The sequence below is a fragment of the Poromitra crassiceps genome (assembly GCF_964638095.1).
Source record: "Poromitra crassiceps genome assembly, chromosome: 3".
NCBI classification, from domain to species: Eukaryota; Metazoa; Chordata; class Actinopteri; order Beryciformes; family Melamphaidae; genus Poromitra; species Poromitra crassiceps.
Window position 1 is genome coordinate 48,028,003 of NC_139625.1, and position 25,998 is coordinate 48,054,000.

A 25,998-nucleotide genomic window follows, 5' to 3' on the forward strand; every position below is an offset into this window, starting at 1 on the left:
TAAATGCATTTCTTATCAACAAATCCTATGAAAAACTGTTTGCTCTACTCCCGTTCAATAAATGCAGTCCATGCCGTGATATTTTCTACTTTAGCGCCATGCATACAGACCAAAAGACACTCCATGCCAACCAAGTCCACCACTGAAGATGCCCACTGATCAAAAGGCAAAGTATGAGGAACTTTCCACCTCTGAGCTACCTTTTTCTTTTTGTGGCAGTAAGGCCTAGAAACAACCAACGCCGCTGTCTCATGAATACATTCAGACCATTAAAATCATTCCAACAGAACAAGGAACAGCGAACAGCGCTCCAAAATAAAGAAATGGCCGAGCATTCCCAGACCATGTGTATAAAGGTACCAGGGATTGGCATGGGGCTTAATGCACTAATTAAGGATTTGAGATAGTTGCATCTGAAATAATTTACAAGGAGTAGCCTACAGTATAGTCTGAGCATAGTTACAATGAATCATTTGGTGATTGGGGTTCCTGGAGTGGATGATAGTTATATTGATCGACACCATATCCCAATTGATTATACTAGATAATGGGTCAGCAACCTATGGCACGGGTGCCAACTCTGGCATGCGACGTGAAGGGGTAACCAGTGGCACGGCAGCGCACAGTAGCTATAAGTGTGCCATTGAGATTTTTGTAGAAATGTTGGAAGTACCCTGCCAAATTACCTGTTTCACAGCTATTTGCAGTTGCACAGCATGTTATTTAAAATATTCCACTGTACTCTGCCTCTGATTGGTTGCCTTCCATGGCAGCAGATGGAAAATGCCAGTGCGGAAGAGAGAAAGACCTTGCTGTGTATTGTGCTTTCATTCCAGTGTACTGATTTTGGATGGAATAACATTACAGATCCCATTGGTGATTAAAATGTTGATGTGCAAGTCATTAATCGTGGCATACTGATTGACAAACAAATTTGAAAATGGCTTGTGTTAGGGGTGTAAATGGATACAAAAGCAACTTTTTATTAGAAATTATAGTTTCCCTCTGAATCCCCAGAACCTAAATTGGTAAATAGAAGGTTGCAACGAGCCACAATAAGCACCCCTTTAGTTTTATTAGAAGAGTTCGCTAACAAATGGTAATGCTTATTCTGTAATCTGTGCACATCCCTCTGTACTAAGTGAGATTCACTAACCATAGCAAGCAACCTTCTCCCTTCTCAAGACGTCTAGAAAGCTCATGTTTATGGGGCAGATTAAGGCCATGGGTATTGAAGGAACATACTGTTATCTTAGACATTCAAGTAGTGTGAAAATTAGACAAAGACAATAAGCTGAAGCAATAATTATCAGTTGATTTGTATTCATTTTTTCATCAATCTATACAATATGGAACAGATAAAGTTTGTATACACTAGGCATCTTGCGCGCGGCTCGCCCGCCCTGCAGCTCGCCGAGCTGGCCCTGCAGCTTGCATATGCAGCTTGGCCGCTGCGCAGCCTCGCCTGCTGTGCGGGCTCATTTGCTCCCTCACCCGCCCTGCAGCTCAACCGCTGTGCGGGCTTGCCTGCTCTATGTTACCTAATTAAAAAATCCGGCTGCATCAGGTCACCCGCACAGCCCAGGGGCGGAAGCCATCCTCTCTGTCTGGTTCCTCCCCGATTCTACCTACTTATACTCCCATCACTTATATAGCCTCAGACTGATGACATCACTGATGACATCATCACTGATGACATCATCACTGATGTCAACACCTCACCACATCACATCATTAGCTAATTAGGGCAATCACCTAATTAAAAAATCTGGCTCTGTCAGGTCACCCGCACAGGTGCCCTTTACACACCTGAAGGTTTCAGCCTGATCGCACATAAAACGGCATAGCTGTGGTTGAACACATAACTTGAAACAGTGGACAGAGCCCACATACTCAATTTTATATAGGCTATAGAGTATAGACAAACAGAGCTCACATACTCAATTTTATATGTAGATAAATAGATTATTCTGGTCAGGTGTCTTCTGTGATACTGACAGACTACACATTCATGTAAATTATCAAATGTGAAAGTGATGCATTCAATCTTTTTTTCCCTCATCTGCCCCAAACACAGAGGCAGGTGAGCGGATCTCGGTGTTGTCTGCAGGTGATTACTCGGACTCTGTGATTGGTCAGGCTCTGCAGCTGAGCGATCAGGTGCAGTAAGTGTGGGCCGGGCTGGTAGGTGACCCGGTCCGGATCGTCCCGGTCGGGTCGGTGGTATGAGTCCAGAATTTCCAGAGACTCCAGGTGCTGCAGCTGCTGCAGACGCAGGAAGTCACTGTCTGGCACGTTGTGATGCCTGCAACAAAACAGACACAACCGCGGTCGGGTTTAAACTTTAAACCTGCTGAAGTGAAACAAAATGCAATGGCTAAGTCCACTCTCAAAATGGTCCGACCCGTATGTTGCTGTCTCTTGGAGACGAGTTGAAGAGAATTTAGCTTTACCACATGTAATTTTGACATGTTATGGGTATTTCTCATCCACATAGTTTGTATTTCTCCTTTTTTCTTCTCTTTCAGTGTTTTAGTAAAGTAAAGTTAAAAATCCATGAGATGGCAGTCTTCTGCAATGAATTGGCCTGATTTGCTGTGGGGAGATGGATCTCCACAAACTTGTGGTATGACAACGCGTTCTCATTCCTAAAGCGTCCCAACGTCCTATGTTGACTATTTGTCAGGACCCTTTGGGGTCACTTCTTAATGCACTGGGAACCCTTTTCATAATTTTTAGATGCCAGCGGTTACGCTCCTCTGCCGCGCAATTAACTTGAAAACATCACATTGGTTAATTTGAAAAAACATCTTGCCAGTTAATTTGAAAATGTTGCCTCATGAACATTTAAAGACTACATTTTCTTTTGTGCACTTTTCCCTATTTACCTTTTTAACTTTGTTTTTCTTTCTGTAAATTTCATTTCTGTATTTGAAATTCTGTAAAATGTTTAGCCCGGCATCCATTGTATCTCGGCCTATCCCAGAAGGGGGTCCCCAAGAGGACCCCTACGGTGCATCGGCCCTCACAAGGTTCCTCCTCAGCCAGTCACTGAGGCAATCCTGGGGATTTAAATCCGTGGGTGGTTTTCTTGCGCGCACTGGGGGTGGAGGGCGTTTCCGGTGTGTCTCGGCCCAGCCTTCACTCTCGCATCTTTTGGGTGTGGGGGTGGGAGCCGGGGTGGGGGGCATCGGTGCTCTCCTTCGTTGGTTGAGGGATGCTGGTAGGTCAGAATAGTTTAGGTTAGGCCATAGATTAGCTACAGCCTAACAGCAGGCTGTAGATTAGCTAGACCAGAGGATTCTAAAATCTGAGACCATGGGCCTCCTCTCAGTTAAATCATGGAAAAAACTATGAAAAAGCTGCCTTCATTCTTATTCAAATTACTCAAATAACTAAAACTGAAATAACTAAAATAAATCACTCCCACTCATTGAGCCTCCCCTGAAATTGTTTTGAGCCCCTAGGGACGCCCACCTCCCACTTTGGAAACCTCTGAGCTGGACCTTTTGATTGTTATAGCGTTCAGGTTTAAGATTAGATTAGATTAGAGTAGGTCAGGACAGGGCAGACTAGGCTGTAGATTAGGTCAAATCTGATGGTGATGACTGGGTATGTTATAGTCTACATTATATTAACTCTATAATACATTTGACTCAAGTGCATATAAGGGCGTGGGGCAACACCTATTGTGTTCATACGCGGCAGTGGGCCAAATTCTTCCGGGTTGTTTTAACACTTCCAGCGGTCATGGCGCGAAATACAAAATAACGCCAGAAGAAGAGAGTCGTTTTTGTAGCAGGTGCGTTATTATGAAACCCACCGTGGTTAAGCCAAAACCACGCCCTGTGCCCGCCTACGCAGCAGTCAAGCGCCGGGATTGGCCAGGCGCCCATGCTCACGAATATTCTTTCCTGTTCCACAGCTTGGAATCCATGTCGAGACGTCTGGCTTCAGAGGTGAAGCCAACTTTGAGAAGCAACAGTTAACTTTATTTACTTTTTAGATGGTTTTAACATGTTTTATGCAGCCTCCAACTTCATCCAGCCTGCAGTACCAACAGTTTATCAGACAGTGTTTATATTCACCATCCCAACAGTTGCATGTTTAAATGTATTATTATATGCCTTATTGTATTTTTAATTTTATATTTTTTATATTTTTCATTTGCAACTGTCAGCCGAGCTCTGAATTTTACAATGATGTTTTGAAATAAATATGTTTAAAAATCGATTGTGTGTTAAAAGCTTGTGTTACGTTTTCATTGGTGTTAATATATTACAGTAATTATTTTCAATGTCGGCTATCAAGAGCAATTTGGTTAATAAAATCGCTGGGCTTGGTGCAGTGTTTGTGGTGGGGGAAATGTGTTAAAAGCTTGTATTACGTTTTCATTAGCGTTAATAGCGTCTATGTCCGCTATCAAGAGCTTAACCACGGCTACGCGTTATTACGAAATATCAAAATTGTGCTGGTGACGGGCAGATACAGGCTTTCATCTCGCTGTGCACCCGCGTGGAGCTACCTGCCGACTCCAAATCCAAGTGTCTCTTCAACTTGCAATGCGCAAACCAGCAGTCAAAACCCATGCTGCGTAATATGAACATACATCAATAACTCCTCTGCTATCCTCAATTCTTAATCGATTTATTTAGTAGCCTAGCCTAATTTCCGGATTGCGGCCGTTAAATTTGGCTGTCAAAAACGCTTATACCAGTAGATGCGCACTGCATGCCAAGCGCATGGCTTGTTGAGATGAGTATATGACCACTTGCCGACAATCCTTTCTCAGAGGTATATACTGTTAATATATGAACGGAAGTGACAATAAAGTGTCGGAATATTTGGAATAAAATCAGAACAAACCAATTTTCATTTTTAAATCAAGTTGTGTGTTTTTCTGCAATGTCAGACTTGATGCAGACATGACAGCATTTTGAAATAACGGACATCTCGTTAACAGGATGGCTACTGTACTTCTCTTAAACATAAAATAGGCTAAATAAGGCTAAAAAACAAACTTTTTTATTTAGCTGCCAGCCATATTTAGCTACAGTAGCCTATATGATTGCCAATAGCCTTTTTAAAATTCAGTTGAAAAGTTGAATCTCCATCGTTTTTCAGGGGGTAGCCCATATAATCCCGACAACACTTAGGGTTAGGCTATATATAGCCTATATATAGCCTAAAATGGAGAATTCCAAACGTCTGCGTTTTCCCCGTGTCCACACTCCAACTCTACCATGGATTTTGCTGACGAAGACGGGTCAGATAGCCAGAAATGAAAGCCTACGTTTCATCAAACGGATTTATGCTCAGAACAATAGGTGGATAATAGGTGCAAAGGAAGTGCCAACCCATCAAATACGGGGTAATGTAGACATGTTAGATTCCTTGTGTGCTAATTAGTTCCGGTTAATGGCTAGAGTAGTCAGATTGTCTGAGCTGTTGCTCGTTTGGCTTGGCCGCTCCACTGCCAGTTCTAGTGTGCCGCTGCTACCTCGGCCACCGCTGCTCCGGCCGCTGTGGCGGGATGGCCAGGCGGATTGAGTAGCTGCTGTATGCCCTAGGGGTGGGCGATAAATGTCAGACTAATCGTTTGTTGTCTATTCAGTGGCATCATATTGCCTGGTAAATATAATACATGATAACGTGATTGCAAAATTTTACTTTGCATATACAATATCGTGATATACATTAGTTTCGAAACTGACCCGTGACTATTCCTGACCGTATCGCCCAGCCCCAGTATACCCTGTCTGTTCTGTCTGTTCTGCTCTCTCTCCTCCCCCTCCCTTCTCTCTTCCTACCTTTCGCCCCCTCCACCTCCTCCCTTTCCCTGCTCTCTCCTCCCCCCCTTTCTCTTCTTTCCTCTTGCTCTCTCTAACATAAAAGTGTCCAACCATGTTATTATTATTATTACTGTTATTGTTGTGTCAGCTAGATTTAGCTAGACATATCCTCTGTGAAGCCCTCTGAGACATGCTTGTGAATTATGGCTATACAAATAAACTTGACTAGACTTGGCCGCGTTGGTTATGGCTAGACAGCTAAAACAACTTGGTTAAGTGTAGGCAACTAAAACAACTTGTTTAAGTTTAGGCTTAAATAACAAAAACGTTAAATGTGACTTACGGTTGAAATGTAGACTTTGAACATGCTGCCAGGGACTCGAACTCCAGTCTCCGGCATGAAAGGCAATCAATTTACGCCTGCACCACCCCGGCGTATTTGAATGTCACACTCTTGTGGCGTCAATTTCAGATGTTGTGGGAGTTCTACGGCAGTCTATTGGGCTACCCTGTGCATCTAAAAATTACGAAAAAGGGTACCGTGTGCAGAGCCAGATTAACACCCCCAGGGGCCCCTGGGCACTGAAGCTCCCAGGGCCCCTCCCCCCCCCCCCCCCCCCCCGAACATTACACTCGGACACAAGAAGGGGGAAAACAAGATAAAAACAAACAAAAAATGTTGTCCAAGTAAAATGCTGATTCTAAATATAACTGAATCGCTTTGTTTGACCAAGCAAATCAATTTTTTTATAAGCATTTTATAAAATGTCTATGGAAAAATGAATGGCTGACCAGTCACCACCAGGGACACTGGAACTGTTTTTAAGTAGGGGGTGCTGCAAGGAAGGGACTGTGAAAAATTTACTTTTTTGGATGTTTGGATGTTTTTTAGCTATATTTAGAGGAATATCTCATTTTAAATTAACATTAGTATTATACTGTTATTATGTCATTATTCAGTTTCTGAGATTCAGTTTCTCACTCACTCATAGGCGATTCTAGGCTTTGCAAACAGGTAGCACCAGCAGGATAAAAATATTAGTCTGACTGGGGGGTTTCTAGGACAAAGAAATTTTGTATATTTTAAAGTAAAATGCATGAATCTGATGCACTCTGAGAGCAAAAGGAAGAGGCTAATCTTCACATTAATATCCTCTTCACTGTGCTGTGGCTTTACAATGATGAAAAAATAATTGTCTAATAAACACAGGTGCAAGCAAAACACTAATGAGGGTTTCCAAATTCCAATGATGGAAGTTTGAAGCCCTCATTAGTGTTTTGCTTGCACCTGTGTTAACCCTGCCTTTTCGACAAAAAAGACCCTGTGAGAAGGGTCTACTGTCCCAACTCCCAGGCTATGTAAATAGCCTACAGTAAGCAACACATGTGACTAAAGTGTGTAGGCTACAATAAAACAGAACAGACAGGTTGCTGATATGGGATTCATGGCTTCTGTTCAGATATCAAATGCATGGCATGTTTGTGCCTTCCAACCATAGCATTAAAGTTAGTCAATCTTTTCTATTAGAACAATGTACTAATAGCTTATACTGAAGTAGAACCATACTGTAACTGTAGTAGGCTACATTATTGGTTAATTTGAACAAAACATTAAGAATAAGAGCAGCTTATGGAATTTATAAATGTCCTTTGTAACAGCAGTGTAGAGAAATATCTGCAAATGACATCTCAAAGACAGGATGCTGTTGAGAAATATTTGAGGCTGTCTTCAATTGTGCTAAAACAACATTGGTAAGCTTTGTACAAAGAAGATACTGTTGCATTAATATTGGTATCCTATTTTATGGTTAAGTAGGCTATATTTGCACGCTATTGGTATTGTTATATATATATTTTTTACTGGGAGTAGCCTACTCACGAGTCTCTCAGGCTGCAGTAGTGTCGTTAAGTTAAGTTAACAAGCAGCTGGGTGCCAGCCGTGGCTCTCTCTCCCTCTCCTGCTCTCATGTCTCGTCTCTCTCTCTCCCTCTCGCTCTCTCTCTCTTTATCTCTCTTTCCCTCTCTATCGGCCTCGGTCTCTCGCGCTCTATCTCGCGCAAATGGGGGACATCTAAATAGTTTATTACGTAGAAATAAAATAAAAAAATCATCTGGCCAGTAGGGGTTGCACGTGCATCCGGTGCACCAACGTATAATCGCCAGTGCACTCACTTTCATGTCACCACCTGCTCTCCCTTTAGGTCGTTTTACACTACAACAGACAGCAACAGAGGCAGAAACACTGAAATTATTTAGTCTTATATTTTATTATCTTATTATTATAAACCAAACCTCAAAAATAACATGCTTTGCTCATAGTCTTCAACTAAACCCTAAATATCGCAGTATAAAACATATAAAACAAATTTTAATCATATAAAACACATTTTAATCATATATATATATATATTTTTTTTTTAATTGACATTACATTTCCAATACAAAACAGCAGAGGGTGCCACAGCACCACAAGCACCCCCACTTCCCGCGCCCCTGGTCACCACTTGCCCACAGGCATCCAATGAGACTAAATCATCAGACTTAATCTTCTTGGAAACAAATTTTATTTTGTCCTGATTGGTCTTAGATTTGTGTCATAGTTCTGTGGAGCCCAACATGAGCCCGACCAAAAAAAAAAAAAAATGTTTTGGAGGGCCCCTTCACACCGAGGGCCCCTGGGCACCTGCCCAGGTTGCCCTATGGTTAATCTGGCCTTGACCGTGTGCGTTAAGAACTGATGCCAAGGGGTCCTGATAAATAGTCAACATAGGACTATTGGGTTGGGTATGAGGAGCACACGGCGTGGACTCACCGCATCTTGAGCGTCTTGAGCTGGGGGAAGAGTTGAGGGAGGAGGCTGATGAGGAGGCCAGAGGAGCCCCAGGGCTCCAGGTGGAGGTGCTGCAGCTCGGGGAGCTTCATCCCGACCGTCTGGAGGTCCTCAGCTGTCAGGTCCACACACAGCGTCAGGCTGCGGAGAGAGGAGGGCAGGAAGGCTGCGTACATGCCCAGAGGATGACCGCCTGACACACAAAACACACCATGAAAATAGAAGTGCACTCGGCCAGACCTCCACCAAGGCCAAAACTGCAGTCTGCTATGATATGCAAATTTTGTGAGTCGGATCAGAACCCTAACACAAAACATTGGACATTTTGGTTTACACAACCCGGTCACCGCAATAAACTAGAACGACCGCACCAGTGTCAAAAAGACACAAAGTACTGTAACTTACATTATAATGATGTTACATTTAAGTGTGTGTGCGAGCAAGATGTGACCGTGTGTGTGTGTGTTGCTGCTGTGCCTCACACTGAGGAAGTGAAATTTGATACCTCTTCACGCTCTCAAACTTTATTTTTGGGGGACAAATAAATTGGATGTGTATATTCACTTTGCCACTTTGTTTGTAAAGGCCTTGATACATGGATATTTTCTTTTGGCAGCAGTCGACATCCATGTGTGTCCAAACTTTGACGTTTGAGCAAGATGTGAAGAAATTCCGTCAAGGCATTACTGAGGTATAGCGTTACCAAGCTTGAAAATGGTGTTCGTGAGGTCACAGTGACTTTGACCTTTGACCACCAAAATGTAATCAGGTCATCCTTGAGTCCAAGTAGACATTTGAGCCAAATGTGGTGAAATTCCATCAAGGCGTTCCTGAGAAAACGCGTTAACGAGCTAGAAAATGAGGTTTGTGAGGTCACACAGGGACCTTGAACTCTGGCCGTTGACCACCAAAATGTAATCAGTTCATCCTGAAGTCGAAGTGGACGTTTGAGGCAAATTTGCTGAAATTCTGTCAAGGTGTTCCAGAGATATCGCGTTAACGAGCATGAAACGATCGGCCGTGAGGTCACAGTGACCTTGAACTTTGACCACCAAAACCTAATCAGTTCATCCTTGAGTCCAAGTCGACGTTTGAGCCAAATTGGAAGAAATTCTATCAAGGCGTTCCTGAGATATCGCGTTAAGGAGCTTGGAAATGGCATGCGTGAGGTCACAGTGACCTTGAACTTTGACCAGCAAAATCTAATCAGTTGATCCTTGAGTCCAAGTTGACATTTGAGGCAAATTTGAGTGGTCGTTTGAGGCAAATTCGAAGAAATTCCATCAAGGCGTTCCTGAGATATGGCGTTAGCGAGCTTGAAAAAGGCGTTCCTGAGAAAACGCGTTAACGAGCTAGAAAATCGGGTTTGTGAGGTCACAGGGACCTTGAACTTTGGGCTTTGACCACCAAAATCTAATAGCTTCGTCCTTGAGTCCAAGTAGATGTTTTAGCCAAATTGGAAGAAATTCCATCAAGGTGTTCCTCAGATATCGTGATAACGAACATCGGACGGACGGACGGACGTCGGAGGGACATACGGACGGACAACCCGAAACCATAATGCCAATGAGGCATACATACTGGCATGTTATGTTTCTGCAAAGCACAGATACATTGAAGCTCAATGTTTGTGAACCAAAAATACATTAATGTCAAGAAATGTGTAGATAAAATAGATATTTAGAGACGTCACCATGCACGCTGAGGCAGGTGAGCTGCTGCAGGCTGGTCAGCCATGTTTGCAGGTGACACGTTGGCCCTGGGACAGAGTATAGGTGATAGACGGACAGGCTGCGGAGGCGGGACAAAGGCCGCAGCACTTCCTGTGACACTACTGTGTCGTAGTTCAGCAGCTCCAGGCTGGATAAGACCAGATCAGCTGCCTGTCCGCAGGCTGCAGCAGAGGAGAAGACTTTGTTTTAGGGTTACTTACTATATTAAATTAATCTACATTATAACACATACAAGATAGAGTAACAGGCAATGTACACCAGATACGTTACGGCTTGGATCGACTCGTCCATGTTAATTGAGGGGCGATACATGTGGTACGGAAAAATTACGCACCTGTTCTGTCTGACAGATTACAGTGTACAGTGTAGAGTGTGGGTCTGTTCGCAGCCATACCGGAGCCGTACCGCATCTGTTCCGGAGGCAGTGTACATTAACCCTAACAGTCTGAATAACTTTTGCAAAATAATGACAATGTGATAGTGTTAAGATGTCCCTCACAGGGGCGGTTTTAAAATTACACCTTTGGGTGGGCTCAGCCCCCAAAGAATGTATATGGTGGACCGCAGCCCCCCGTAGCGGGGTCCGGGGGCAGAAAATTTTGTACATTTTAAAGTAAAAATTTATCAATCTGGTGCAATTTGAGATCAAAATGAAGAGACTAGATCTACGAACAAAGCTTAATCAATTTATCAGATTCACTCTTCTTCTTTTTCTTCTGTGTGTGTGTGTGTACTTCTGAAGCTGCGTTCACACCGACCTATTAAAGTTTTTCGCTGGCATCGAGTTTACATACAAAGTCAATGCAAACGAGCGATTGAGCGTATATTCGCCCGGGAGAAAAATCGCTGGGCGTCCGAGCGACAGAGACAGAGCGATAGTTAGAAAATTCGCTCGTTGCCCGAGATGAAATATCCCAACTCGAGCAAAATTACGCTGGCATCAGTCGCTCGCTGTTCAACGCTGATTGGCTGCCGTGTGAGAGCGAGTCAAGGATCACACTGGCTTGGAACAAACCGCTGGTTTATTGTGTGGCAACAAACTGCATTGACAGGCTGACAGCTGACATGAAGTGAAGTCTGTACTACCGGTATAGAGCTCGCATTAGGAGCACGCTGATAGGCTTAGCTTGTAAACAACTACGGTGGCTCGTAGTGGACAAATATCATGACATTGCGTAATGTTATAGCCCCCAGATCCAGATGTCCGTCAATTATTGTGCCTGTTGACGAGCGATTTAAACAGAGCGACAGAGCGATTCCAAAGGGTTGAATCAAGCGACAGAGAGAAAAATAAATATCTCGGTGTGAACACAGCTTTAGCAGATACAGCTTCTTCTCACAGTTCCTCTGTTCTCCACCTCCACACAAAATCAATAAAACAATAAACTAAGAGTGACTTGAGGTTAATGAGGTAACAAAGAAGTTAAAGGAATTAACTTTATAAACTGTATGGCAACCATGAATAAAGCTAACCTTCACACATAGCAAGCAACACTGCAACAGGCATATCAGTGGCTATTCTAAACATAGGCTACGATTTAACACATTACCAAAATGGCTGGACACTTAGCATTATGCTAGTGTGCATTTGCATATCAACAGACACATTAACAAACAGCTTAGCACTAGTAGCCTAGTTTACACCTCAGCTCAGTTGCCCCACAATGATGATCACAGGTACCCAATACATTAGATGCATGATGTTGCCCCCATTCACTTCATAGTAAACTCTGGTTGACTAATGAAGAAGTTCATTTACAAAATATAACTTAAAATAAAGACTTTGCTTTTCAACCAACTCAATGATCACAGTGTTTAACACCTTACTCACTATAGAAAAGAGACTTAATCTACCTTGGCTTGCTGGTGGTCTCTGTTGTCAGTCTGAGGCTCTCAAGGAGAAATAGAACACTTCCTTATTTCCTGGGTGATCAATTTTCCAGGAGTGTAGATAAGTAACTTCCTCTAGACCTAACCATATTTTCAAAATAAAGGTCGTATGTTGCATGCACCAATCAGCAATACCATTATTATTATTATTATGGCTTTAAAGCATGAATGAGAGATGAATAGGAGGGCCAGCTATTCTTATTTTTGTAAAAAAAAAAAAAAAAAAAATTCTATCTTCCAGGATGGGCTGAGACTATCTCAGAAAGGGTCTAAAACTGCCCCTGGTCCCTCATATTGTCTTGTATACTGTAACTTTCTTGTGCTTTTATTATTTTTACATGTACTGTAATCAGGGCTTCCTTGTGAAAGAGAGCTTGCTCAATGACCTTCCCTGTTTAAATAAAGCTTATAATAATGTGGTCGGCTAGCTCCATTCCACTGGCATTAATCCAGCTTTATCTGTTTACACACAGTAGACAGAACACAGACCAGGGCATTTCTTAAAGACACAGTAACCATTACTGCAATAACTACAGTATGAACAACACATTGTGCCGAAGGTTTCAAGTTTCAGATTGTTGGTTTCACGGCTGTTCAACAGATCTTCTGTAAGAATCCTATAATTGCCTAGGTCAGGGGTTTTCAAAGTCTGAGACTGTGGGCCTCCCCCCCCAGACAAACCTTGGGAGAAGGAGCCCCCCTCGCTCAATTCCTGGATGGTAAATGGTAAATGGCCTGCATTTATTTAGCGCTTTTATCCAAAGCGCTTTACAATCAGTAGGTACATTCACCCATTCACACACCGATGGCGGCAGGCTACCACGCAGGGTGCTGGCACACCATCAGGAGCAATTTGGGGTTCAGTATCTTGCCCAAGGACACTTCGACATGCAGACTGGAGGAGGCAGGAATCGAACCACCGACCTCTTTTATCCAAAGCGATTAGTGGACAACCCGCTCTACCTCCTGAGCTACAGCTGCCCGTGGATGCCCTGGATGCCTATGGGATTGTGATTATGTTATTTGATCCCATAGAATAAATACATAAAAGGGGTCTGTCTGAAGGCATGTTTGTTTCTGACTCTGGGAAAGTTGGAAAAACTGTCAAATTCCCCCATACCAAACGACTGTATCTCTGAAAGATCTCTTTAACCAAATCACACACATTTAGGCTATTCTATGAGATCTCCTTTTGATAACTAATGTAATAACTAATGTAATATCTTTTCACTTCCATTCACTGAGCCTCCCCAGAAAATGCTTGGAGCCCCCCTGGGGAGACCCGCTCCCCACTTTGAAAACTTCTGGCCTAGGTGGACGGGCGGTGTCTGTCAGTCACGATTTGCGTCACGTTTTGTGTCACGAAAGTCGCAGGCCCAATGTCACTTTTGTGATGACCGATACGATGCCACCCCCCCACACACAGACACCCCCCCCCCCCCACCACACACACTCGGCATAGCGCCACCTACTGGCAAACACAAAAAGCTGTTTATCTCGAGAACCATTTGTCCGATCTTCTTCAAACTTGGGGAGTGCGCATAGGGGGACCTGATGGAGGGCAGAGCCGAATTGCATGCAATTCGCACCACCTACTGGCAAATACAAAAACCGGTTCATATGTAGAACCATTCGTCCGATCGACGAAACTTGGGGAGTGCGCTTAGGGCAGGGCCCCTGTGCGGCCCGTGCTGGAATTGCATTTTTTTTACAGTGCACATGAATGCAACATGCAAGATACGTGCTGAATAAGTGTCCAAATGTTCATGTCATTCTGGTCAATACTCCACTTCTGTTATAAAAGTAATCTCATGTGTAAGAAATTACTGTTCTACATTGAGGAAGTTTGAAGTAAAAATTTAAATAATTAACTGAATTTATTTAGCTTCAAGAGTGCATTTTTGTTCTTGTGTGACCCTCAACGCAGGCTTTGAGAATCCCGGCCACTTACTGATACTTATGCTTAAATTAACCCACTCATATTCTGGTTTATTTCAAGAAAAACATTTTGGCTGGTGGAAATTCTAATTGGCTGGTAACTTTAAAATCTAGCAGCCATATTGGCAGGTGGTCAAAACAGTTAATTTCAAGCCGTGCAGAGAGAGCAGGTGGTGACATAGGAGTGAGTGAGAAAAGGATCAAATATTGGTTGTTAAGACTGAATAATAACATCACAACTGTTAATTTTTTAAATTAGTTATTCCTCTAAATCTGGCTTCAAATGACTCCTGGCTTAGGGGGACCTGATGGAGGGCAGTGCCGAATTGCATGCAATTCGGCATAGCATCACCTACTGGCAAACAAAAAAGTTTATCTCGAGAACCGTTCATCCGATCACCTTCAAACTTGGGGAGTGTGCTTAGGGGGACCTGATGGAGTTCAGTACCAAATTTCCCGTTATTCAGCATAGCGCCACCTACTGGTAAACACGAAAATCGGTTTATCTCGAGAACTGTTTGTCCGATCGACTTCAAACTTGTGGAATGCACTTAGGGGGACCTAACGGATTGCAGTGCCGAATTTTGTGCAATTCGGCATCACCCCACATACTGGCAACACAAGAAAGAGGTTTATTTCTAGAACCATTTGTCAGATCAACCTCGGGGAGTGCGCTTAGGGGGACCTGATGGAGTTCAGTCCAGAATTCCGCGTAGTGGGCTGATAATCTAGTTAAAGTACATCTCTATTGCTCTATTGCTGACAAAAATGTGTTATTGTAAGTCACTTTGGATAAAAGCGTCTGCCAAATGACGTAATGTAATGTAATGTAATGTAATCTCAAAAATAAAACCCCAACTTCATCTAAATATTCTAAAATAATCAATAGTAATAGGCCTACTTTATTGTGGTGTGTGTGTGTGTGTGTGTGTGTGTGTGTGTGTGTGTGTGTGTGTGTGTGTGTGTGTGTGTGTGTGTGTTTTGGGTAGTTAAGCCAAAATTGGGGACACACACCAGACTTAAGACCAGATGATTGGGGATAGCTTGTGCAATTGGGCACAAAAGCTGTGTCCCCAATTAAAAAGCTGATTTTGGGGTCAGTGGTTAAGGCTAGGCTAATGGTTACCGGTAGTTTAGGCCAGTGGTTGTCAAACTTTTTCACATCAATGACCCTGGCCTAAAATGACACAAATTAGACCACAGACGCCGATTTAATAAGATTTTGTCGCCAATTTAATAAGATTTTGTCCCAGGGTCCCCCATCTGATAAGATTTTTTGTTGTTTTATCACAGAAAGTATATGAAACCATGACCACAATAGTCATATATTCATATGTGTATTCATATAGTCATTGTGTTACTTACAGTATGGATGGAATTATAGTGAAAATCAATGATTCCCCTTTTTGCTGGGGAACCCGCTCAAGGACCCCTGTGGGTCCCCGGACCCGGATTCTAAAATAATCAATAGTAATAGGCCTACTTTATTGTGGTGTGTGATGTGCAGGGACGTCATGCAAGCAAAAAATGTGAGAGGGCAGTTTAAAAAATATAAATAAAAGATTTGCCATTTGAAGACAGGTTTAGAGGAATATCTCATTTTAAATTTGCATTAGGATTAGTATAGCCTGTTGTGATGTCATTATTCAGTTTTAACCATCAATAATTGTTCCTTTTCTCAGAGTAAATAGCCTACTGTATATTTATTTAGAGATTGCTGTCAATTATTTGTGCTGTTATGGTTATTATTAGCTTAGTCACTCACTTCTACACGAGCTTCTACACTGCTCCCACTTTTCTTGAAAAATAGCTAAACCTTGCTTCATCCAGAATTTTATTGACATAAAAAGACTATATCCACAATGCAAATTATTTTAGAGAACAGCATCGTGGCCTGGAGACATCAAATGGAATTCAGTGTTTTGCTAACTACAGTATAACCTGTGATAGTGGTGGTAAAAACGATCAGCTCACTGCCATAACATCTCTACATGACATGTAGACATGATTGAGGGATGGCTAACATTACAATGCTAAATTTGCACAAGTAGCCAACTAACTTGCTATGCAAACTATGCCTATAATAACTAACATTTCATTTTCACATGTTTGAAAAGGGGATAGATGCTCTACTACTAATGACTGCCATGCCATGAATTTTGCACACACACACACACACACACACACACACACACACACACACACACAACACTGCCCCCTCAGTTTCAATGGGTATGAGGCTTCTGAGGGTGTGTGTGTGTGTGTGTGTGTGTGTGTGTGTGTGTGTGTGTGTGTGTGTGTGTGTGTGTGTGTTTGTGTGTGTGTGCGAGTGTGTGTCCGTGCGTGCTTGTGCATGTGCTGACCTGCAGTGGGGTTGAAGAAGTCATGCGTCAGTGTTTTATAGGTGATCATCTCCCAGGACAGGTGCTGCAGGTTGGGCAGGCCTTTGAGCAAGGCATGAAAATGGTCCAGAGGAACGCGCAGGCTGCCGTCGTGATGGAAGAGCAGCGAGGTGAGACGCGTCATGGTGGACACGGCGTGGAAGAAGGTGGCGGCGGGACAGGACAGGCGGACGTTACACACGCTGAGCTGGGTGAGCTGCTGACTCAGAGGAGCCAGAAACCCTGAGACCTTCAGCGGGATGACAGACGACCTAGATAGACAGATACGTTATATGACCCCACAGGAAAACTGGTTTGCAGCATAATCACAAGGTATAGAGGGGTGCAATATCAATGCCCAGATGGCAACAATTCACATAATGGGGAGACAAGGGGGTGCCTCTGGTCACCCACAATGTTTGCCTTCTTCAACGTTCTATCTCTGTAGATGCATTCCATACTTGGCAACGTAATCCCTAAGAGTTTACTGACTTTTGTTACAGTTTTCCTGTTTTCTGTGCCTCATTAGCATTGCCAAACCCGCAGAAGGTTAAAACACTTTCAATAAAAGCACAGTAAAACATATTGAGTGTTTTGTTGTGGACATTAAAGCAGCTACAGGGAACTCTCATTCTGTGTTGATTGTAGCGCCGCCTGTCGACAAAAGGGGAAACCGTTCGCCTGGAAAGAAAACCGCATTTCCTGAACACGGAGGCTCCTCGCTGTTTTAATTACTGCATAAGGTTGATGTCACTGCTTAATCCACCAGCCAAAACTAAAATTACAACCCGTTTCACACTGACGTACTGTAACATGTGACGGGCACTCTGCGAGACCAGAGGCATTTAGAAAAACTAATAGAAATGGCATATCTCCTCGCTGATGGTCTCATTTGCTGATGTAGGTCAGATGTGAGGTATCAGTATTACATTTCATAACAAGTTAAATTTCCTTGTAGCTGCTTTAAAGATAGCAATTGACCTGAAGGCCAGACGCCGCAGCTTGGAGAAGAGCTTGAGCTCGTCGGCGCTGGCCTCAGACCAGTTCTCCAGGGCGACGCTGTTGATGGCGGGGAGCCAGATGCCGAGCTGCTTTAGGTTCTTCCTCCGGCCGTTCCGCACCACCACACTGCCGATGTTCCTCTGAGCCAGGCTGCTCCAGAACTGCCGATTGTAGGCCGAGAACTGACTGAGGACCAGAAAGAAGCCTTTCCACAGGCAGGAGGACTTGTCCAGGAGCTCTCTGAAGTGCCGACAGCTCGCACGCACGCTCAGTTTGTCCTGAACCGACAGGAAGCTGAACACCTGGACCCAGACCTCCTCAGGAAGCTGCAGCTCTGCCAGAGTCACAGGGTCTGGATAAGGGACTGTTCGTTATTTATGAGAGGGGGGGTATGGTGCAGAAAGGGGGAGGGGTATCAAATATTTTTTTGAGTACTGGGGAGGGACTTTATTTTGGCTTTAGGGAGGGTTATACAACATTCATTTTTTTAATTTTGTATATATTTTAAATGCGTTTTTTCGTTCCAAAATTCGTGTTTACTCCCCTATTTATATCTATGGTATACCTGTATGGTGACTGGACTTGGTATCTCCCATTCCTTCCTTTCACGTAAACCGCTGCTCCTATGCACTGTGTACAGGCCCTCACTCGGTCCTGCTGTTTGCTTGGTGCATCGACTGGAAACGTTTATCATCGCTTTATATTGTTTCAGAGCTGGAATTGTTGACACATATGCAGTTGGCTAGGCTCAGGGCCGGTTCGTACATATAGGCGACCGCCTAGGGCGGCACTTGGAGGGGCGGCAAATTGTGCGCCTTCACTTGCAGCTCTCCAAATATTCTCCAGCACTCTGCCTCTTCCATGCTCTTCCCCGCTAGATCCATTCTCTCCCCGCTGTCCGCGGCACGAACCGCCCGCCCTACTATGCCTCTGATTGGCTTACCCTGATATTCTTACCCTAACCCAACCAATCATCACTCCTCATGCCTAAACAAGCACTACTACTAGCCAATCAGAGGCAGAGGAGGGCGGGCCATCATGTCTTCTCCATCCCGCTTGAATGAGGAAAAGGGACATAGCCTACAAGTAGAATAATTTACATCATTAACTTTGGGTTAAGGTAGCCTAGGCCATGTGCTTATATGTGTGTACCAGTATTAGTGTAATCAGTAAATTAGCGCGATATTTCTAACGTTGTTTCTGGGTTCCAAAACAATCTGTTTCCCTGTGCGGTGCGCAGTGCGCACTTTGCCTGCCCATTCATTGGAGAGACCAAAATTCCAAGATACAAAATCTGAAGTTTCTCAAAGTTGAAACTACCTCTGCAGTAGTAGCCTACAATGAAACAAGACAGACTTAATGGACTGGCAACAATCTCCATATAAAATGAACTGGCAGAGAGAATCCTAATAGAGGATGATTGGATTTATTTAAAGACCTTTGCTGACGCAGCCCCCGCTGGTGTCCACTTCTGAAAGGTAAACAAGCTTTATTTGCCAACAGCTCGTAACAACAACTCGCCTTTGTTAAGTTGTGAATCTGCTGATGATATAGGCTATAGGCTAAATACATTGTGAGTCTTATATTACTGTGCTTGCGCCGCCGTGCGCACATTAGAGCGGTAGAATGGCACGCGCTGGCCCTGGCTAGGCTACTGTAGGCTTTATAACTAGGAGATGAGGCAGTTATTGGGCTGGGTAGCCTACTAAACGTTATATGCCCCCCGCCCCCTCTCTCCCCCGATGTCATAGGGCGCTATCAAATGTAGCCAAATCATCGGAAAAGGTCATATTTTCTTCAATACTACCTTTGGTGTGAATATGATAAAGTGTGGTTATTTATGGTGGAGGGAGGGTCATGCATTTATCTCCAGTCACTCAGGGAGGGACATGGAAAAATATTTATAGATCTGGGGAGGGTGAAGGAAAAAAACGAAAACAAAGTCGCCCCTGCACCATACCCCCCCCCCTCTCATAAATAACGGACTGTCCCTAAGTATTACAAATTAATTTGATCATTTCCAGGTCTTGAATAGTTTGGGAATTTAGTTTAGTTAGTTTGGGAAAAGAATGTCTGGAAAATGTTGTGGTTCAGGTCCATAACACACATCATTCCATCTTTGATGTTATTTTGAGCCAAGTTTGAGTCCACATTTTGTGTTTAGAATCAGAATAATGTTCAGAGGGATGCTCTTATGACTCAGCTGCTGTCAGCATGCATTATATCAAATACCCTGCACCAAAATCACATCCAGTCAAGATCATAGGGTCTGCACCAAAATCACATCCAGTCAACAACATAGGGCCTGCACCAAAATCATATCCAGTCAACAACATAGGGTCTGCCTGGAAAAATATTCTGTATTTAAAAATGGAAAGTGTGTAGGAACTCTGCCAATCATCTCACATATTCTGATTTTTGTGGCTGTGAAGAACAATCTTAATCTATACAGTGATATGAACTAGTTAGCAGGGGCAAGATGTCTATCTGCCTAGATCATATTGAACATAGATGCTGATTCTACTTTGAACTAATGTTTAATGATTCTTCTCTGATTCTTCTAATAATGCTTTGATTCTTCTATTAACTCTGATTCTTCAGGGTATTTCTTATCAAAGCTTTACAGACCTACTTGGATTTCTGAAAGTAAATCTGACTCTCACCCGTCATTTTGACTTCCTCTTCCTTGTGGTCCTGTGTGTGTTGCGTCAAGGAACCTATAAAAGAAGGAATAGTCATTTATTACATCATAACAACGTTCTAATTCTCTGCTTGGGGCCAGAGTCTACTGAATGATTTTTCCTAATGTGCGCAATCTGGGCCCTTGTTTAGGGCCTAAATCAGTACTTGATAGATTGGAGGAGAAGGCACATTTTGTAACACTTTATTGTATATAGGCTACCATACTTCTATTTTGTTTTTATGGTCTATTCCTATGCCTGTTCTAATGTCTCTATGTTTATATTTTCCCTACCTGAGCATGAGCAACTGTTGCATGACCCAATTTCCCCTCTGGGATCAATAAAGTTTTCTCATTCTGATTCTAAACAGAATAGTCTATTAGCTGTTGGTTTCCAAATAGTATCCGTAGGTTCAGAATACATGCTAGAGCATGCGCTGGGACGCGTCATCAGTGATGTTGACTGGGGTCGTGGGGTGTTTCGGGTCTGACAACATCATACACCCTCGCCCAGTAGACCCAGCCGAGGCCGATTACGACCCCGACCCGCGTCCCAGAAGCAGCCGCTCACGGATCAGCCTTCCTACTCTGTCTGCAACGTTGCCCGCGGAACAGACAAACAGACGCATTTCCTCTTAAAGTCATACAATGTAGATATGTTGAGAGCGTGCTTCTACATCAAGGGTGGGCAATTATTTTTCCTGGGGGGGGGGGCCGCATGAGAAACCCAGATTGTTGCCGGGGGCCAAGAAAATGTTCTCATGCCGCAACCCCTAATTTTATAACTAGATTAAATTATAGAAAACATAGTGTGTACTTATTCTTCAGCATGTATTATATTGAAAATCACTCCAAACAGCCAATTTAGGTAATCTCATTTGATGTTTTAGCTTCATGAGTTGTTGTTTACACCCTTATTGTGCTTATTTATGTTGTTACTCTATGTGAGTGTGTGTTGCTTTATGATGGCCCTACCTACAGTATGATGTCATAGTACTGCCCACCTCACGTCATTGCCTCTGAACTGTGCCACGTATGTCTTTTATACTCAGGTGCGGTGGCCGACGCCCAGCTATTCCAGCCTGATGAAGACCCAGTGTGGTTGAAACGCGCGTAGCGTTTTGTTTGCCCGTGTACCCGTTTGAAGATATATTCTGTCTGTAACACTGCTGTGTACACGAATATATTACTTCGGGATTAAATACTACTTTTGTAAAATTCAAGGAGCTCCCTTCTCAATTTTGTTTAGCTTCATGAGTAAAATAGTTTAGTTTGCCCTCGACCTCCGGCGCCAGGCAGAACCACCATCATGAGGGCCAGTTCTGGCCCCCGGGCCATATAGTGCCCAGGTCTGTTGTTCTACCTGCATCTCCCATAGGCTTCAATAGAACTGTGACATTTTTTCCTTTTAAATGGAACCAAAGTCTGGCCTCATAGAATGTTGGTATGATGTAATGACTCTTCCTTCTTTTATAGGTTCCTCATGTTGCCTGAGGAACCTTAGTTCCCTCAGTATGGTCTGCCAGGCAGGTTCCCAGGCAGGCAGTGGTTGCCAGGCAACAGCTCGTCTCTTTCAACTGCAAGTGCTAATCAAACTGCACCACATGGTAATGCTGTTAGCTGTCAATTGATAGTATTCTGTTACATCACCACACGGCCATCTTGGTAGGAAAATAACAGGTGGTTATTTTCCTATTACTTGGTAGGAAGTAACTCCAGAGCGACCTTACGAATCTGTTCCCTCTCCCTCATTTCTCTTTGTTGCTCGTACTTGTTTTTTGTTGACTCATATTGTCAGCGTCTTTGGGTCTTTGAAAAGCGCTTTATGTCTCATGAATTATTATTGTACGGGAATAGGAACCGCAAAGCATTCTGGGTGCGCCGCCGCCATCTTTGATGGATAGCCCAAGTGGATGGGTTTAAGCCGTGCGTAGCAACGTAAACAGACAGAGATAACGATAAAAAAGAGAAATGGTTAGGTCTTCTTGTGTTTGGGGGTGCCGGGTGACGATAAAGAGTGGAGAAAGTTTTGGATTTTTTTTTAGATTTCCATCTGCGAAGAGCAAACATGCCCAAAGACAGCTCTGGATTCAGCGTCGACAGGCTTCCAGCTGGTATCAGTCACAGTCAGAAAGACGGGGAGCTGGGAAACCCTGGCAGCATCTCCATGACCGAATTTGTGAGAAGCATTTATTGTGACAAGTAAGCTTTTGTCTAAATTGTTAATTTTCATTATAAAATAAACAAGTTATTTGGGGTTGTGTGTGTGTGTGAGCTAAAGACCAGTAAGTTAACTAACTAGTTTAGTTGATGTTGATAATGCCATAGGAATGAAGATTGCGTTTGAGTAGGGTATTCTTCATTGTTAACTTAACTTTACAGCACCACAAGAAGCTCTCATTAGTTGTAGCTTCCACTAATGCTTTTATTGGGACAATCTGGCTGAGGTAAGGCAGAGCCCATAAAGTACTTAGCAGTCGACTTGAAACATTGCTTATGTATATCTTGGCATGTGTGATATCACTGATGACATCACAACTGCACTTATGACATCATCGATGACCTCACAGTTGCAGTGAGTGACATCATCGACAACCTCATAGTTGCAGTCATAGACATAAGGCTAGATGGCTTAAGGCGGAGTCACCAGCGTCGTTGAAGCGCCGCCATCTTGCTACGGCAGGCTTTCTGGTACGTTCTATGGTAGCTGTTGGTGTTAGGATGACGTCATCATTCCTACTTTGACGTCGTCATTCCGACTATGATGTCATCGATCACTGATGATGTCATGGTTCATAAGTGTCTTTCATGCCTTTCGCTAGTGATGTCATAGCACAGGTGATGTCATGTCTCTGATGATGTCACAAACGGTATGATGTCATAGCACAGGTGGTGTCATGCTCGGATCTATAAAGGCCTGTTCCGGCAGGCTCTGGCCAGTGATTGATAATCTAAATTAGGATCATACCAATCTCAAGCAACGTCTGCAACCTGCAACCAACTGTTCCCAAACCCCGAACAGTGCAGCTCCCAGCTTTCAAGCTACCAAGTTCCACAGCACCCCGGCTTCTCCAGACCTACCAAGTTTCCCGTGGTCATCAACTGCCCGCGATTAGATCCACACTTCTCACTCCGATCCTGACAGTATGAATCACTCAAAAATGGATCTAGCGGGCAAATTTCTCACCCCAATCAAGGAGGAGGCCCCCAATCACTCTAAAGCGGATCCAGCGGACACACTTCCGCCAGTCAAGGAGGAGGCCCCCGAGACCCCAGTTTCCCCGCCGGCCACGTCAGGTGGTCCACCAGGCGACACCCCCCTGACAGCGCTGATTTCTGCTGTTTCCGAAATGCAACGGGGGCAGGCGCTCCTCGATGACATCCTTCGGGACGTAGCTTTCAAGGCTTCCCAAGCCGATGTTCGGCACGCCCTCCTGGTTGGCCGGCTGGATCGTCTCAACGGGCTAGGCCCCCAGGGCGTCATTCCGCAGTCTCCTGCCCCCCCTGCCCCTCCTGCCCCAGCTTCTGGGCGATCAGTCGCCCCAACGCCAGTTACCCGGCCGGTCGCTTCAGCTGACCCACCAGGCGGTCAGCTGGATATCTCCACTCATCCTGATACCTTCACTCATCCTGATGTCTCCACTCGTCCTATCACGTTCGGAGACTTCCATATCATACTTAAGCACCTAGATCGAAGGCTAGATCGTCTCGATAGAAGGCTAGATCGTCTCGAAGGGCTAGGCCCCCAGGGTGTCACCCCGCAGCCTCTGCAAGACCTCGCACTTGAGTCAAGACGCCTGATTGCCCACCAGGAAAAAGCAATCCAGGCTCTGGCTTCCGCAGCCGCTGATCGGCACGCCCTCTTGATTGGCCGGCTAGATCGTCTCGAAGCCCCAGCTTCCGAGCGCACCGCCGTTCCGGAGGTTTCCAGGCCTGCTACTCCCCCGCCCACAGCGGTCGTTGCTTCTAGCTCTGCCTCTCGGCCGCCCCCAGCTGCTAAGGGCATATTCTGGGGGGGAGTTCGCGTCATCCCAGAGCAGGGGCAGCCACATTCGAGTCCCAGCAGCCATCTGTACTGTGATCTGACCGGCAGGGTTCGCATCACACCAGAGGAGAGGCAGCGCCGTTTGGACACCCGGAGCTGCCTGTACTGTGGTCGAGCCGGGCATTACCTCTCCTCCTGCTCCCGGCGTCCAGTAAGTGGTCCCACCGCTCGCCGGCCCGTGGTACTCTCTCTGGATCAAGACTCTACGTGTCCAGCCGAAAGATCTGTACGGTTGGGTAGCGCTCCCTGCAGGACCCAGGAGTGGCAGTGTGTCTCCAAGAGGGTTAACGAGTTGGAGAGGACTGTCGACCGTCTTTTTGGGAAGCTCAATCGCTGCCTGCAGATCGGCTCCGTCCCCCCGCAGGGGGCCTCCGAGTCTGCTGGCCCTGAGGCACAACCTGAGGCACAACCTGTGGACCTGCCCCTCGCCGAGTCTGAACCTGTACCTGAGGCACAACCTGTGGACCTTCCCCTCGCCGAGTCTGAACCCGTACCCCAGCAGCAGCCAATTCCTGTCCTTGACCAACAACTCATGCTGGACCAACAACTCATGCTGGGAGGCTCCCGTAGTGGCGTCAGCCCTCGGTCAAGAGCAAGAAGAAATAAGAGGCGTTTAAAGGAGGAGACGGTGGGTGACCTCCCCAAACTACAGGTCGGGAGGGCAGGCCTCGCTGTGTCAGATCCCCCTGCGGCTCTGCCTTCGGAGACGGCGGCATTTGACCCTTTTGATGGTCCCCAGCCTCCCATGTTTGGATCGTGCCCCGGGGGATGGCCGGTCCCAGAGGATCCACCGGACCCGGTGGAAGTTCTATCCACGTATCGGTCCATCTATGGCTTCGATATCCTGTATTAGGGGGGAGCACCTCCACTGTCCTGCACCCCCTTTGGGGTCTGACCACCTGCATCTAACCACCTGCTGAAGAGCACCTCACTCTCTTACACCCCCTTTGGGGCCTAACCACCTGCATCTAACCACCTGCGGAAGAGCACCTCCACCAGAACCTACGGATTTTTTGTCTCCCAGATGCCATCCTTGATGGCCTCATTGGACGCCAGGTGACGTCCGTTGAGGGGAGGGTACTGTTAGGATGACGTCATCATTCCTACTTTGACGTCGTCATTCCGACTATGATGTCATCGATCACTGATGATGTCATGGTTCATAAGTGTCTTTCATGCCTTTCGCTAGTGATGTCATAGCACAGGTGATGTCATGTCTCTGATGATGTCACAAACGGTATGATGTCATAGCACAGGTGGTGTCATGCTCGGATCTATAAAGGCCTGTTCCGGCAGGCTCTGGCCAGTGATTGATAATCTAAATTAGGATCATACCAATCTCAAGCAACGTCTGCAACCTGCAACCAACTGTTCCCAAACCCCGAACAGTGCAGCTCCCAGCTTTCAAGCTACCAAGTTCCACAGCACCCCGGCTTCTCCAGACCTACCAAGTTTCCCGTGGTCATCAACTGCCCGCGATTAGATCCACACTTCTCACTCCGATCCTGACAGTTGGAGGGTGCACAGACAAAAATACTCATAACTCGCTGAAATCTTGACGGATTTACAAACGGTTTGGTTTATTACAAGCATATTCCGTTCCCGAGATATGGCAACAACAACAAAAAAAACACTAAAAACACTATTTTTTTGATGGGCTCCAAATTACACCAAAATTAAACCGAAGCATCTATGCCATGAGAGGGA

At 44.8% G+C, this 25,998-nt stretch overlaps 1 protein-coding gene across 1 annotated transcript; it reads right to left on the bottom strand.

Annotated features, from left to right (window-relative positions):
• Positions 1–1,358: 1,358 nt before the first annotated feature.
• Positions 1,359–20,240, bottom strand: LOC310773467 (uncharacterized protein). Its single transcript, XM_083633352.1, has 6 exons — positions 20,230–20,240; positions 17,546–17,918; positions 16,547–16,836; positions 10,316–10,516; positions 8,605–8,815; positions 1,359–2,305 (listed from the first exon to the last, which is right to left on the bottom strand). Exons 1-6 carry the CDS (start codon positions 20,234–20,236, stop codon positions 2,059–2,061), a joined length of 1,329 nt encoding a protein of 442 aa, XP_083489478.1. The 5' UTR covers positions 20,237–20,240; the 3' UTR covers positions 1,359–2,058.
• Positions 20,241–25,998: the final 5,758 nt, after the last annotated feature.